This window comes from Panthera leo, chromosome B4, assembly GCF_018350215.1.
Source record: "Panthera leo isolate Ple1 chromosome B4, P.leo_Ple1_pat1.1, whole genome shotgun sequence".
Classification (NCBI taxonomy): domain Eukaryota; kingdom Metazoa; phylum Chordata; class Mammalia; order Carnivora; family Felidae; genus Panthera; species Panthera leo.
This window is the reverse complement of record NC_056685.1, coordinates 132,493,863-132,510,393: the sequence shown is the minus strand read 5'-3', so window position 1 is coordinate 132,510,393 and position 16,531 is coordinate 132,493,863. Positions and strand designations below refer to the sequence as shown.

At 41.2% G+C, this 16,531-nt stretch overlaps 1 protein-coding gene across 7 annotated transcripts in view; it reads left to right on the top strand.

Annotated features, from left to right (window-relative positions):
* Window positions 1-16,531, top strand: part of ENTHD1 (ENTH domain containing 1) — a 105,115-nt gene that overhangs the window by 57,830 nt on the left and 30,754 nt on the right. For all 7 annotated transcript variants that reach the window (XM_042947870.1, XM_042947867.1, XM_042947866.1 and 4 more), the window contains one exon: window positions 2,085-2,208. In XM_042947870.1, coding sequence (XP_042803804.1) covers window positions 2,085-2,208 — 124 coding nt within the window. The remainder of the gene's footprint in view (window positions 1-2,084; window positions 2,209-16,531) is intronic.

Here is a 16,531-nt window from a genome sequence, read left to right as displayed (position 1 = left end):
CAGGTGAAACAAACTGTGATACATCTATACCATGGATACCTACACAGCAATAAAAAGAAACGAGTTATTAATGCATGAAACAACATGGATGAATTTCTGGGAATTATGCCAGGTAAAAAAAAAAAAAAGCCAATTCCAAAAGGTTACATCCTGTATGGCTCTATTTATATAACATGTCTTCAAATGTCAAAATTATAGAAATGGAGAAAAGATTAGTAGTTGTGGGGGGCAGGCTATGGTAATAAAAAGGTACCAGGAAGGGTCCTTAGGGTGATGGAAATGTTCTGTATTTTGACCGTAACAGTGTCAATATCTTGGATAATATGTACTGCAGTTTTTAAGATGTTATTTTTAGGGAAAACAGGGTAAAGGATACATAGGGTCACTCTGTATTATATCTTAATACATGTGAATCTACAGTGATTTTAAAATAAAAGGTGAATTATAAAAAGGGGCGAATCCCTTGGAAAATGGTTTGGCAGTTTCAATGAAGTTACATACTATATATTTAATGAAGTTAAATTCATATTGAAATATATGAATTCTATGAATTTGTATATTTAATGGAGTTAAGTACTGTTTAACTTATCCTATGACCTGCCCGTTCTACTCCTGTGTAAATATCCAGGAGTAATGAGTACACTTGTCCATAAAAAGATTTGTGTAAGAATGTTCACAGTATCTTTATTCATTATAGCCGAAATTTGGAAACAATCCAGATGTTCATATGGAGGAGAATGGATAAACAAATTGTGGCATATTCCTACAATGGAATACTTCTTACAAAAAAAAAGGAACGGATACACACAAAATATGGATGCATTTTTTTCACACATTGTGTTAAGCAATGGGAATCAGATACAAGAGAGCACGTAGCGTATGATGACATTCATATGAAGCTTAAGAACAGGCGAACTCATTGCTACTGATGGAAGATAGACGCTGTTTACTGGTAGTGGGAGGGTGGGACCAACTGGAAAGGAGCTTGGGGGAACTTTCTGGAGTGACAGAAATGTGGCTACATAGGTATACGGCATAATGTTAAAACCTATTGAACTCTACCCTTAAGGTTTATGCATTTTACTCTATGTTGATTATACCTTAAAGTACCATAAAACAGATCTTTGTTCATAGGAGGAAAAAGACACGTCAACTGATCCCACCATATGGACTTTATTTGAATCCTCTCTTGGACAAGCTATAGAAAAAAACTGCTTAATAGCACTCATGAGAAATTGAAAAGATGAGGAGTTTATAACTGATGACATTAAGGAGTTGGGAAGTTTATAGGTATAAAATAATGTGTTAAAGAGTTCATGTCATTTAGAGAGAGGCACTGAAATCAGTGATGTATCTAGGATTGGCTTCACAATAAAGCCAATGAGGACTGGTAGGATGTAAATGAAACCAGATTGGCCATGCATTGATTTGTTTAACTGCGTGGTTGGATTGATTATCATCTGTGTTTTACTCCATGATAAAAAGTTAAAGTTCTAAAATTTAGTACAAATAGGAGCACCTGGGTGGCTCGGTTGGTTAAGCATTCAACTCTTGATTTCGGCTCAGGTCATGATCTCGTGGTTTGTGAGATCGAGTCCGGTGTCTACCTCTGCACGGACAGCATGGAGCCTGCTTGGGATCCTCTCTCTCCCTCTTTCTGCCCCTCCCCTGTTTGCGCGCATGCTCGTGTACTCTCTCTCAAAAATAAACAAACATTGAAAAAAAGATAGACACAGGTAGCCTTATTATTGCCAGTAAAACAGAACAATCAGCCTCTGAGATAGTACGCCCTAAGGATGCTCAGGGAGTGGTGGGGAAAGTTCATGCCTCAAACAGAAGCGTTGCTACTCTGCACTAGATGTCTTCGTCAGGAGCGAGGATCTCCAGGGTAGAAAACCACCCTACGCTCAGTGCACACCAAGTGTATAAATAACTTATATTTAAGTTCTTTCCATTAAAATGGGTTTATGTTAGCACATATAGACACAGTGTATCTCCATGAATTGTCCATCTGTTTTACCAAATTGAAGCAGAGGGATTAATTATGTTTTTCAAACTTCATGTGCTCTCTTATTTTCTTTAAGGACCTGATGTTATTTTATGAGGATGATCCAAAGCCAGTTTTGCCCACAATTCCTCCTCCCATTACCTCATCAACTAAATGGTTATCAGAAGAGCAAGCAGACGTTTGTCACCTCTGCGATGCAGGTAAATTGGGTAAAAATTAGAAAGTTTACTCAGAAGCATCAATACGAAACACTGGGAAAGGAGTTGCTTTTCATCAGATTTTATTTTGTGAAATATAGCAATAATGGCTTTAATTTAACTTTGGTAATGGGGGATGGGACCAGCATGGCTGAATTCAGCCCACACATAATCCTATAATCTTATTTTGCCATTTGTTTCAGTGGTTTTTTTCCCTATTTTGCTTTCTTTTCTTTTTCACCATTTCAAAAATTAGTTACCACAGTCAAACCTCTTACGAATGCTTTAAAAAAGCAGAAAAATTAATTTGAGTTCCTTTTTTCGTTTGTATGAACATTTCTTTGATAACCAAGCTTTAGGCCAGAATGCATGGGATCCCCCAAACTGGCTAATCGCCTCTTGAATAATTAACATTACAGGGGGTACAGTATAAAATGATACAGACTGGCCTCCAAGAAATTACACTATCAAATTCCAACTGGGTTCTGCTGCTGTGAAAGACCCGATTGATTCACCATGGCACCACTCCATACTGTCTCTATTTTTCAGAAACTCTCAATTTTTGATACATTCTTCCTCTTGCTCTTCTCAAAAAATAGGACTCAAGACCTTCTGCCAAGTTGAGAATGAAACGTTCTCATTAGTATGTTTCATCCCCTCATTTGTCTTTGCTTTTATATCCATCCGGGCATCTTCTCCCTCATTGCAGAGGTGGCTCCGTATGTTCTGAGTTTCGTCTTCTCCCTCATCTTTGGGCCACGCACCTCGGTTTTCTCCTTATATATATCCCCAATATCCAAAATATATTTAAAAAAACCCTGTAGGTTATTAGTGTAGATTTCTTTTATACATTTGCATTTATATAATTTTCTTATAAAACCGGTCCTGAGAATGATGATGAGGATGTTTCAACAAACACAGAACAAGAAGTTGTGGGTTATGGTGATATTTGTAAGTGCCAGGATGGTATGACTCACATGGATAATTAGTTATAAGTGGTTACCGTTTTTTAGACAGCTTGCTCTGTCTTCTTAGAATACGCTTTATGTAAACGGATCCAGATCCAGAAGCTTGAAAGAATAGTAAGGAAAACATTTTTGTGATCTAATATTCCCATGTATCCCCGCCCCCCTCCGCCGCGCCCAACATTTTTTTATTAAACTTCATTTTTAGAGCGGTTTTAGGCTCCCAGTAAAATTGAATGGAAGGTACAGAGATTTCCCCATACACCCCTGCCCCCAAACAAGCACAGCTTCCCCCACTACCAACACCTCACATTTGTTGCAATCAGTGACTATACATTAATGCTTGGTTATCAAAGACGATAGTTTACATTAGGGTTCTCTCTTGGTGTTGTGTATTCTATGGGTTTTGAGAAACGTATCCACCGTTTTAGTATCATACAGAACGTTTCTCCCTTCCTCCTAACACCCGATACTTTGTCTCCACAATTTTGCCTTTTCCAGAAAGTCATACGGTTGGAATCATACGGGATAGCGTTTTCAGACTGACTTCTTTTATTCAGTAACATGTATCTTAAGCTCCTCTGTGTCTTTTCATGGCTTGATAGCCCATTTCTTCGTAGTGCTGAATAGGATATGATAGAGTATTTATCCATTCACCTGCTGAAGAACATCTTAGTTGTGTCTAAGTTTGGGCAATCATAATAAATAAAGCTGCTGTAAATATCCATGTGCAGGTTTTTGTGTGGAAATAAGTTTTCCCCGCCAACATTTTAATACAAGTGAAATTGAATATAAACGAGGCTCAGAGGAAGCCTTTAAGAGGAAAAAAGTCACAAAACATGCCGAGTGAGGGATGAGTCCCCCACGTTACTTGGTTAGAACTCGTCTTAATTGGAGAAGCTTCTCCTATTTTTGAGTCTTTCTCTTCTCCCGTCTTTCCTTCACACCAATCTCAGAGATATCTTGCTAAAATGCAGATCTAAATGTTTCACTTCTCAGCTTAAAAACTTTCAGTAGTTTTCCGCTACCGATAGCATGTTTAATTTTTTATGCTGTCATATGAGATTTTCATGGCCTGCTCCCAGCCAACCCCTGTAACCTCATCACACAATACTGCCAATCCTCACGATGCTCTGTGACATTCTATTACCTGTATAGTTTCTTCTCCTCAGAAAGTCTTTGTTCCAGTTACTTCGGCTGGGTAACACATTGCTCTAAAACTTTGTGGCATAAAATAAGCATTTATTCCGCTCATGGAATTCTCTGGGTCAGGAATTAGGACAGGGCACAGTGGGGATGACTTAGCTCTGTCTCATGACGTGTGTTTGGGCCTCGGCCCGAGAACACAAAGGCTGGGGATGGGAATCATCTGAAGGCTCGTTCACTCGTGTGTCTGGTGGCTGGTGCCCACTGTCGGCTGGGGGCCTCAGTTTCTCTCCACGTGAGACTCTTCGTGCAGTCTCTCCACATGGGCTAGTTTGGGCTTTCTCACAGCATGGTGGCTGGGTTCCCAGGGTGAGCGTCCTGTAAAAGAAAGGACCAGGCAGTAGCTGGATCCTCTCAAAAGTCATGCTGTGAGACTTCCTTCCCATTCAGTTCATCAAAGCAATCACAAAATCTTGCCCAAGTTCAAGGGAGAGGGAACATAGACTCCCACCCCTCCATGGACAAGTGTCGATGTCATATTGAAAGAAAAGCATATGGGAGGGTGTGTGTGTTAGTACAGTCATCTTTGGAAAATACAGTCTGCCACGGTCCTCCACCAAATTATGGATGCTTGACAAAGTCCTATTGAGACAGCCAGGCCCAGCTCAAAGGTCACTCACTACTGCTATAAAATCTTTTCTACACACGAATTTTTCTTTTCACTGTGTCCCTGTGGGACTTTGCCTACAACTTTAGATTTGAATTTATAGTTGTGTATCATTTTATAAGTTTGATTTATTTTTAATTATGTAAGTAACAAGTGAATATACTCTTATTTTAAAAAATTCAAACAATATTGCTAGAGTCCAAATCCTCCTTGACTGTCCCTTACCCCAACACAGTTCCCTCCCCAGAGTTACCTGTTATGATCAATTTGTTGGTTACTCTCTAGGCCTTTCTCTGTGCATTTGCACACATTCATGTACCTTGAAAAGTATGTAGAACTGACTTTATTTTGTTTCAGAATATTCTGTATTTTTCTGAAACGTCTTAAAGCAACGTCACTTGGCCATCCTACAGATGGCCTTTCTTTTTAACTCCTATATTGCCTGGGTGTTACAGTTTATTTCCCTGCTGGTAGACAGTTTGGTATTTTATATTTTTCACTATTACACTATTTCAATAGTACACTATTATTTCACTATTTTCACAATATTTCACTATTATTTCACTATTCGATATTACACTATTACAAATGATGCTTCAGTGAATAGCTGTGTGCATATATGTGAGTGTTTATTTAGGGTAGATAGATTCCTAGAAATGGAATCCCTGGGTCATAATATATGCCCATTTTCATTTTAGTTAATGCTGCCAAATAGCCCCTCAAAATATCAATACCGATTCACACTGGCTTGCGGTATATAGAAGTACTTATTCACACACACCCTCACCAGCACTTGATTTTTTTCAAGTCTTATATTTTTATCGCTTGGAAAAGGTTGCATTGCATAGTAGGTATAATTTGCATATTTCCATGTGTTAACTTGATATTTTTATTTCTTCTTCTGTGCATTGCATGCTTATATCCTTAGTCTTTTTCTTTTGGTTTGTGTGTTGTCGATCATTTAAATTCAGTGATTTTGTAGCATTTTTATATAGGTCGCTAACCTTAAGAATCAAAACTGCCCTTTATCTTACCAGCAAAAGATAGGGTTATTCGGGAATAAAAGAGAATTTCAATTCAGGACAAACGAGCTGAGGCAAAATACAGGCAAGCCCAAGGAATGAAGGAGAGGTACACTTTCTTAAGGAGGAAAGGAGTAGTCGGGAAGGCTGTTAGAAGCTTAAAGGCCATTGGAGTAAACTGAGAGTTCCAAGTGTAATGGCTTCTCATTGACTGAGCTGTTGTTGGGAGGGGAGGGAGATATGGAAAGCCTCTCTTCCTCTTCCCAGTAGTATGCGCCTTCAAGGTCAAGTCCTGCTCTTCTGTCGGGTGTGCAATTGACTAGAGTGGTAGGGCGTGAGAGCTTCTCCTAGGGAAACCTCCGGACTCCATTTTAGTGAGGGTTTCCGTTACTAATTTTCACACTGTTACTAATCCTTTCTGTGATTTATGTTGCAAATATCATCTTCTAGGCTATGAAGTGTCTTTCAGATTTCTTTACAGAAGATTTGTGTTTTCTTGGTGTTTTTGTAGAAGTCTGATGTTTTATGTAGTCAAGTGTATTATTATTTCCTTTCAGAGCTTTTGTTTTTTGTTTTTGTAAATTTATTTTTTACTAAAGTATAATTAACATACAGTGTTATATAAATTTCAGGTGTACAACGTAATGATCAGACAGTTCTGTACAATACTCAGTAGTGCTCACCATGATAAGTATAGTGACCATCAGACAACTTTATTACAGCCTTATTGACTATATTTCCTGTGCTGTGCTTTTCATCTCTGTGCCTTATTTATTTTATAACTAGAAGTTTGTACCTTTATCTATTCCATCCCCCCACCTCTCCTCTGGCAACCACCAATCTGGTCTCTGTATTTAAGAGTCTGTTTTTTGTTTCTTTCTCTCTCCGTTTGTTCCTTTGTTTCATTTCTTAGATTCCACACGTAAGCTAAATCATATGGTGTTTGTCTTTTTTGTGTAACTTTCTAAAGAAGACCTACAGATGGCCAACAGACACATGAAAAGATGCTCAACATCAGTAATCATCAGGGAAATGCAAATCAGAACCCCAATGAAATATTGCCTTACACCTGTCAGAATTGCACTGTTGGTGGCGATGTAAATTAGCATAGCCACTGTGGAAAGCAATATGGAGGTTCTTCAAAAAATTAAAAATATAAATACCATTATAATCTAGTAATTCCACGACTGGGTATTGACTCAAAGAAGACAAAAACACTAATTCAAAAAGACACGTACACCCCTATGTTTACTGCAGTGTTATTTACAATGTTCAAGACATGGAAGCAACCCAAGGGTCCATCGATAAATGGATAAAGAATAGATAAGATACACACACACACACACACAAGAATATTACTCAACCATAAAAAAGAATGAGATCTTGCCATTTACAACAACGTGGGTGAACCTACAGGGTATAACGCTAAGTGAAATAAATGGAGAAAGACAAATACCATATATTTTTTTGTGTTTTAAGAAGGCTTTCCCTATACCACGTTCATAGTATATATTCACCCATTTTTAAATTTTGTTTTAGTGCTTTTATTTTTTCAATTTGAGAGAGCGAGAGCCCACAACCGGGGGGAGGGGCAGAGGGAAAGAGAGAATCTTAAGCAGGCTCCATGCTCAGTGTAGGGCCCAACACGGGGCTCGATCCCATGACCCTGAGAGTCAAGAGTCGGTTGCTCAACCGACTGAGCCACTCAGGTGCCCCTGCTTTAGTTATGCTTTAATCTATGTGGATTTAAAGGATTTGTGATGGGTTCTAGATATGGTCAGTGGGCGGCCAGTTGTATCAACATTTATTGACTAGTTTATTTCTCTTCACTGTTTTGAAATGACTCTTTAACCTGTACTAAATGGTATCTGTTTATCAACTCTGTTCTGTTCTGTTGATCCATTCTTCCAGTCGTGGTCTGTTTAATTTTTTGCAATTACTGTAATAATGTGCGATAGTATGAATGTATTCCATTTTACTTAACCAGTATTATATTAAGGGTAACTTAGGTCATTCCCCTATTTTTGTTATTATAAATGATGATGAAATGACCTCTTTCTCTCCTTTCAAATAAAGTAGGCTTCTAATTTATTTTGCTACTATTTATTATTATTTATATGATTATTTGTTTCACAATTTTACGCAAACTCTAAAATACATTATTCTGAATTTCTGTTGACAAACTGTGTCTAGTTCATAACTTATCCTGTCAACAAATGGTTCTAATTTCCATGTTATAATTTCAGCGGCTTCAGCCCAAAGGCAAAAATAAAGAAGGAGAGTCATTCCGTACAACATCCTCTTCTCCCTTGCCTTCCCCCTTCTTGGGCACACCGTGATCTGCTGTTCACACTGGGCTGCAGCATGTAGGCATACTTACCCCTCGCTAACTCTCTGTCTTAGCTTCACTGATCCCACCCCTTTCTTTCACTCTCTGAGTGGCCACTCATTTGAATTTTGTACAAGTTCATCATTCTCTGCTTTCTTTATAGTTTTACTACATACGTTTATGCTATAAACAGTAAGTTACTTAGTTGTGTGTGTGTGTGTGTTTTAAGTTATTTATTTATTTATTTATATTTTGAGAGAGAGACAGAGCACAAGTGGATGAAGGGCAGAGAGAGAGAGAGAGAGAGAGACACAGAATCTAAAGCAGGTTCCAGGCTCCAAGCTCTCAGCACAGAGCCTGATATGGGGCTCAAACTCACGAACCATAAGATCATGACCTGAGCCGAAGTTGGACACTTAACCCACTGAGCCACCCGGGCGCCCCCAGTTTGTTTGTTTTTTTTAATTTTGTTTACATTTATTCATTTTTGAGAGACACAGAGAGACAGAGTACAAGTGGGGGAGGGGCAGAGAGAGAATGAGACACAGAATCAGAAGCAAGCTCCAGGCTCTGAGCTGTCAGCACAGAGCCCGACGCGGGGCTCTTACCCACAAACTGCGAGATCACGACCCAAACCAAAGTCGGATGCCCGACCGACTACGCCACCCAGGCGCCCCCCACCCCCCACCAGTTTTTATTTTTAAGTACTCTACACCAACATGGGGCTCGAACTCGCAACTCTGAGATCAGGAGTCGTGTGCTCTAGCTACTGAGCCAGCCAGGCACCCCAATATGTTACTTAGTTTTACGTGATTTTAAACTTTACCTATTAAATGGAGTCATTTTGAATTTATTTTTTGTGACTTCCTTTTATCACTCAATAATATGTTCTTAAGATTCATCTACGTGTGTGTAGGATTGTCATTTGTTTTCATGAATTCTGTTCAGTATTTTACTGGGTGTGTGCATTAGAATGTATTCATTCTGCTCTACTATGGTCAGTACGGTGCCAGGTTTTTTTTGTAACGTGAACAGCTGTGAACATACTTCTACAAGCCTCCTGGTTCTCGTGGACAAGAGTTGCTCTAGGGCATATGTTTGGAAGTGAAATTGCTGAAGGTTCAATATGAGCGTCTTCAAGTGTACTAGATAATGCCCAGCTGTTTTCCAGAGTTTTAGTTTTCCCATGCCCTCACCAACCCCTTCAGGTCGCCATTCTTGGAAAAAGAAAAATTGCCAATCTATTGGGTGGGAATTGGTATCTCATTTGTTCTAAAACCGTTTTTTGATAGTGAAATTGAACACATTTTCATACGCGTACGGTTCATTCATGTTTCCTCATCTGTGAAATGTCTGTTCATGTCTTTTTGGCCATTTTTCTATTTGGTTGTTTGTCCTTTTCTTGACTGATTTGTAGGAATTCTTGATCTATTCTGGAGGCTAAACATTTCATTTTGTAAATGTCTTCCCAGTTTGTGACTTGTCTTTTCACTTGGTGAAGAGTCTTTTGAGTAATAGAAGTTCTCAATTTTAATGAGGTAGAATTTTAGTCTTCATGGATGCACTTTTTGTATCTTGTTTTTTTTTTAATTTTTTTTTAACGTTTATTTATTTTTGAGACAGAGAGAGACAGAGCATGAACAGGGGAGGGGCAGAGAGAGAGGGAGACACAGAATCTGAAACAGGCTCCAGGCTCTGAGCTGTCAGCCCAGAGCCCGACGCGGGGCTCGAACTCACGGACTGTGAGATCATGACCTGAGCCGAAGTCAGACACTCAACCGACCAAGCCACCCAGGCGCCCCATGTATCTTGTTGTTTTAAAAAACTCTTTCTTATCTCAAGACTGTAGAGCCTCCTTCTGCTTGGGCTAAAAATTTCATAGTTTTGCCTTCCACAATTAAAATTTTAACGCAGCTGGAGTTGGTTTTGTGTGTGGTTGAAGCGTGAGTCCAGTCTTAACTGCTAAATGGATAACCAGCTGTCCCCACATCATTTATTGAAAATTCCGTCTTTTCTCCACTGAGCTGCCATGCTGTTTATATCCTTAGCAAGTTTGCCCATTCGTATGGATTCGTTTCTGGACTCTATTCTGTTCCAGAAGTTATGTGACTATTCTTGCACCCACAGATAGTTTCAATTACCCTATCTTTGTGATAATTTTTGATCACTTCTCCCTCGTCAGGAATATTTTGTCTCTTTTTAATCCTTCGCTTTCGCACATAAAAGCTTGTCAAGTTCTTGGAAAAAAAAAAAATGAGTTTCGATTGGCCCTGCCAATCTGTTACCAGACTCAGGTCCTTGGACCCAGCAATGGCAGAAATGAGGCTGGACCCAAAGTACAAAGGCACAGACAGGCTTAATTGGGGCAACAGCTTCAGCTGAAGGAAGACACCGTCGTGACAAAGGAGCCAGACCTCAACAAAAGCTAGGGAAAGTTTTAAAGGACCTGAGGCAGACGAGGAGTGACATCTAAGCATGTAGGGGTGGGACATCTAAGCATGTAGGGGTGGGACAATACAGGGAATTGGGCACGCAGGCACAGTTAGCTGCTTCACACATTGTATGATTCCTCTGACAGCTAAGTATCCACCTCTGGGCGTGAGTTTTAGCCTCACAATAAGGGGGAAGTGGGTGAAAGATCAAGTTTGGTGACCTTTGTCCTTGGACTAGTTTGGACCCGTTTAGACTTGCTCCTCGGCTGATGCTTTGCTCCTTAAGAACAGCGATAACAGCCAGCCAAGAGTGTCTCAGGTGCACGGGGAGCTTGTTCCCAAGGTCTCTGACTGTCTCGAATCTTTACATCAATTTGGAGACGTAACACCTTTACAACATCACATCATTCTATTCATTTAAGTCTTCTTTAATATATTTTATGCTTTTTCCCCATAGAGGTCTCCTATATCTTTTGTTAGATTTAGTCCTAGGTACTTTATGTATTTTTCTTGCTACTGTAAAAGATATTTTATAAATTGCATTTTCTTTCTTTTTTTTAATTTTTTATGTTTATTTACTTTTGAGAAGGAGAGAAACAGAGTGTGAGCAGGGAAGGGGCAGAGAGAGAGGGAGACATGGAATGTGAAGCAGGCTCCAGGATCTGAGCTGTCAGCACAGAGCCTGATGAGGGGCTTGAACTCGTGAACTGTGAGATCATGACCTGAGCCAAAGTTTGACGCATAACCAACTGAGCCACCCAGGTGCCCCTATAAATTGCATTTTCTAATGGTTGATGGTGAAAATGAGTGGAATTAATTTTTGTATGTTGACTTTATAACCAGTAACCTTGCTTAATTAACTCTTACCAATTTTCCTGAGTTATGTCTAGATTCTTCTGGGTTTTTTATGTTGAAAATTGTACCCTCTGTGGATGATGGCAAAATTGTTTTCTTTACTTATAAGCCATATGCCAAAGTATTGTTTTCTTACTTCACCATGCCCGGTAGAACCACTCTGTTGAATGAAAGTGTGATCATGGGCTTCCTATACTTGGTCTCTCTCTTCAGAGAATTCTTTCAACATTTTGCCATTAAGACGGGTTGGCTGTATGTTTTTTGGCAGATCTCCATTCCTCATTTGTTAACAGTTTTATCACGAGTATATATTGAATTTTCTCCATTTTCAGCGTCTATATTAATGGTTATAGATTTTTCTCCTTTGAGCTGTGAATTTTGTAAATTAGTTAATTTCCAAATCTTAAGACAACCTTGAATTCGTGGAATAAACTCAATTTGGCCATGACTTATTCTCTCATAGGTAAGACACGGGCTTTGATTTGTTGACGTTTAGTTTGAGTTTTACCTCTACATCTAGGAGTGAAGTTACCCAGGATTATCTTTTCTGATATTCTTTGTCATGTTTCGATACCGAGATTTTGCTAGACTCCTAAAAAGAGTTGAAAAGCATTTGCTCTTTTTTAAGAATCCAGTTTGTGTAGAGTTGTTTGTGAGATGCCAGTGTTCACTCACGGTGCTGCCAGAAGGGCTGCAGGCAGGGGAGGCAACTCTGCACCCGGATATGTGCATCCCCCAATGAAGGCAAAGTGCAGCTTCCTTTAGAGCGGAGAGTTCCGGTACAGGGAAGCTGATACCAGGTAACTGGCTGTTTTCCCCAGAAAATGGCGCCGCGCTGGGGGTGTAGCAGGAACCTCTAATGTTGACAGCTTGAGCATTCAGCAGTTGGGTAGCCAGGTCACCTTGGTCAGGAAGAGTTAATGTCAGGGGAGCCCACGCATGGCCTCCATCCCTGCCACGTGGCCAAAGCCTCATGAACAGCCACTGGAGTGACCAGGAAAAGAGGATGATTGATGGCCAGTAAACAGAGCGTCTTGCCCACCCCCTTTTTGAGAGTCTCCCCGTCCCCCAGCAGGCATTTCTATGGGGCATGAATCTCTTGGCATATACATCCTAAGAGGTCCACCCACGTGTTTCTTTGTCACCAATCCTGTCACCTCTGCCTCATCCCTGTGATCCTCTCCACCCAAAGATGACAACCGCTACAAGCTCTTCAGTGAGGCTGGTGTCCCATCACGGTACGTTTTTTTAATGCCGTGCTGAAGGGACTGCCCTCCAGGACAAGTAGAAGGTGCCTGAGCGTGTTGTACGTGATAGATCCCTCCCAGCAGTCCCGTCTTGTGGAGCCTTGAAGCTTCCTTTACAGGATGTCAGAGAAGTGCCCTTTGTTCTGAAGGCCATGCCTGAGTCCTGTATACGATGCTGTCTCACTCTCTGGGTCTCGCTCTCTCTCTCCCTTTTTCCTCGTCCCGCTGAAAGGTTAGAGTCTAGGGAGGCTTTCCTGAACGCTTTCTTAAAAATCGACATACCACCACCACCATTGGCGCTCCCTATGCCTCTTCCCTGCTCTGTTTTCTCAGTAGCACTAATCATCATCTGAAGCATGTACGTATTTGATTCAGTAAGAGACTGGTCCGATACAGGAGTCCCCCAGACCACCCACAGGTATCAGAGTGAGTCCGCCATTAGCAGAGCTCTGACTCTGGGCTCTGCTCTTTGCCACTTCTAGGTATATACGATGCTTTGCAAGCAGTTGCATACGGGTTTTGTGTGTCGCTCATGAATTGGATGCATTGTACTAGTGTCTTCTGTTTTGAGGGCAGTTGCTGTATGCTTTCACATTTTTCTGAAAGAGGCTTTATATCATCAGAGCATTACAACGTGTGCTTTGAATTACAGAACTGCCTATAGAAATTTGAGAGGTTATCGACATGGCAACTGTGCATTATATGCTCGGTATTAAGAAATCCAATTAAAACCTTTTAAACTTAATCATTTCCTCTTTTTTACTTCAAAAATACAGGAAAACATGATTCGCATGTGTAGAATGGACATAAATGAAAGTATTAAAGGCTTCCATTGAAGTGAATGAATAGAGCAAATCCACAATCATTTGCAGTGGAAGTCAGTTAAGTAATTGAAAGACCGGAAGGATGTAACTACATTCGAAGATGCCACCTTTTATTTGTCACACGGTGGCCGATTTTTTTCATCCTTGTGATGATGAAAGGAAAGATTAAGAGATGCTGACTTTTGAATTGTTTACGAATTTTTAGGTCAAAAAGCCATCCGGCCTAAATCCTTTTCTACGTTACTAACGAGTGTGTGTATTATACATATGTCACATAACCCCTCCAACGTCCCAAATTAGGAGAATCAGACTTAATCTAAAGTACGGTGACAGGTTCATCATCAGAATGACTGAGCTCTCAGTCCCAAGTGGACTTTATTTGAATGGAACAAATGGCTGTATATCTTTTTCCAAAAAGGAGCAAATTGTTCCTGCTACAAAAATTTCCCAAATACCTACCAGGTGCCAGCCATGGTGCTAACTGTGTGATAGTCGATGATAGACAAGATCCCTGCCTTTACGGATCTCCCGGTCGAGGGATCGAGTCCAACCCGACAAGTGAGGTAAACGTTAGGATAGGCAGGACGGAGAAACACACAGGAGGGCATCTACCCATGACTTCGGGTGTTAGGAGAGGTGATGTCCAAACTGGAACCTGATAGGCAATGACAACATGGCCAACGCTTACCTTGTGTGTGCTGAGTATCCTTGTGAGCACTTCGATTTATTCCATCTTCATACCATCTTACAAGATAGAGGAGGAAAACCCACACAGAGAGTTTAAGTAACTTGCCTAAGGTCACAGAGCAGAGTTAGGATCTAGACCAAAAGTGTCTGATGCCAGAACCTATGCCAGAGTGTTTCAGACCTTTCGACTGTGATCAAGCAGAAATGCCTTTTATGCCGTGACCCAGTACATGTGGACTCACACCCTAGTTTCACAAAACAATAGTTTTGGCAATGTACTCTGATCTATTCTATTTTATTCTAGGCAGTTTTTTTTTTTTTTTTAAATACTGGATGTGACCCACAATTTGACTTCACAACCCGCTGAAGGGTCACAACCCCCAGTTTGAAAGAGAGCTCACTACACTATTTTGCCCACTATGCAGAAGGAACCAGACCAAGTGAGGAGAAAAGAAGAGACTATCTTAGGCAGAGTGAACACTGTGTAAGAGACCAAGGGTGTGGGGTAAGAGGAAGCTTGGCGGGCTCGAAAAACCAAAAGCAATTTAGCAGGGTCTTAGGATCAAGGGGATGTCGGGACAGGTAACAGACGGAGTGAGAAAGGTAGGCAAAGTCGTATCAAAAAGGTGACCATGTGATCTATTGTCCAGACCAAGACACTTTGATATGCGAGGGGGCACGATTGATAGTGATGCCAGGGTAACAGGTGTCAACCTGGAGCTCCTTGGGCAAAGTGGCGTTGCTACGGTCTGGATGTTTGTGCCCCCCTCCCCACATTCATATGTTGAAAACTTAATGCCCAAGGTGATGGTATTAGGAGGTGGCACCTCTGGGAGGTGATTAGGTCATGAGGGTGGGGCCCTCTTGAAGGGAATTCGCGGTTTATAAGGGACCCCACGGAGCTGCCTCGCCCCCTCCACCACGTCCGTACACCGTGAGACGTTGGCAATCGGCTGCTGAGAAGAGGGCCTTCACCGGGGCCTGGCTATGCTGGCACCCTGGTCTTGGATGTCAGTCCCCGGAACTGTGGGGAATCAGTTTCTGTTGTTGATAAGCTGCCCAGTCTGTGGCATTTTGTTATATCGGCCCGAACAGACTAAGACCGGCACGTGTGCCCGGTCTCCTGATGAGCTGTGTTGAGGGAGTTCAGTTGTGCCTGAATAACCATGAGGAGCCTCTGCTGTGTTTTAAGCAAGGCCGTGCTATAGCCTTGCTTGAAGAAGATGACTGTGGAGGGAGGGTAAAGAAAGGATTGGGGGAGGCAAGTTAGAGAGAGCAGTCAGGTCAGAACGGAATTCGAGACTTCAGACATGTCTAAAATGGGAAGCTCCCCTAGGATGGAGTCCTGACACCGAAGCATGGCAGATAAGCTGGGTTCCTCTCCAGTTTTACCTGTCACCTCCGTCCTCCCCCGTCACACGCGATGGTCTAGCTATGGACGCGGAACCACTTGCCCCAAACACCTTGTTGGCTCTAGGAATTGCATGTGCCACTTCCTCCATTGGGAAGCCCCACCCCTGGCGTGCGAATCCATTTGTGTGAATCCTGAAGATTGAGCAAAGATGTTGCATCTCCCAGGAAGCCTTTCCTGACACACCAGAAACGGGTTGTTGATTTTCGTTTGGGCTCTCATGGCTGATCCGGTGCCGATGCTGTGTTTCAATTGCCCGTGACTCCTCCCCGCTGTCAAACCAACTAGACGATGATGTTTAAAATTTAGATGTAATTGATGTATAACATTATATTAGTTTCAGATGTACAGCATAATGATTCGGTATTTGTGTGTATTGCGAAATGATCACCACATTAAGTCTAGTTAACATCCATCACCATACATAGTTAACAAATTTTTTTCTTGTGCAGAGAATATGATGATGATCTTTAAGATTGACTCTGTTAGCAACTTCCAAATATGCAATACAGGATTATTAACTAACAGCCCCCATGCCATACGTTACATCCTCATGGCTTATTGTACAGCTGAGAGCTTGTGCTTATTAACCTCCTTCACCCATTTTGCCCACCCCCTACCCCCTACCCCCTACTTCTGGCAACCACCAATCTGTTCTGTATATCCATGAGCTTGTTTTGTTTGCTGGTTTTGTTGGTTTTCTTTTGGTTTTTAGATTCTACATATAAGTGAGATCATATG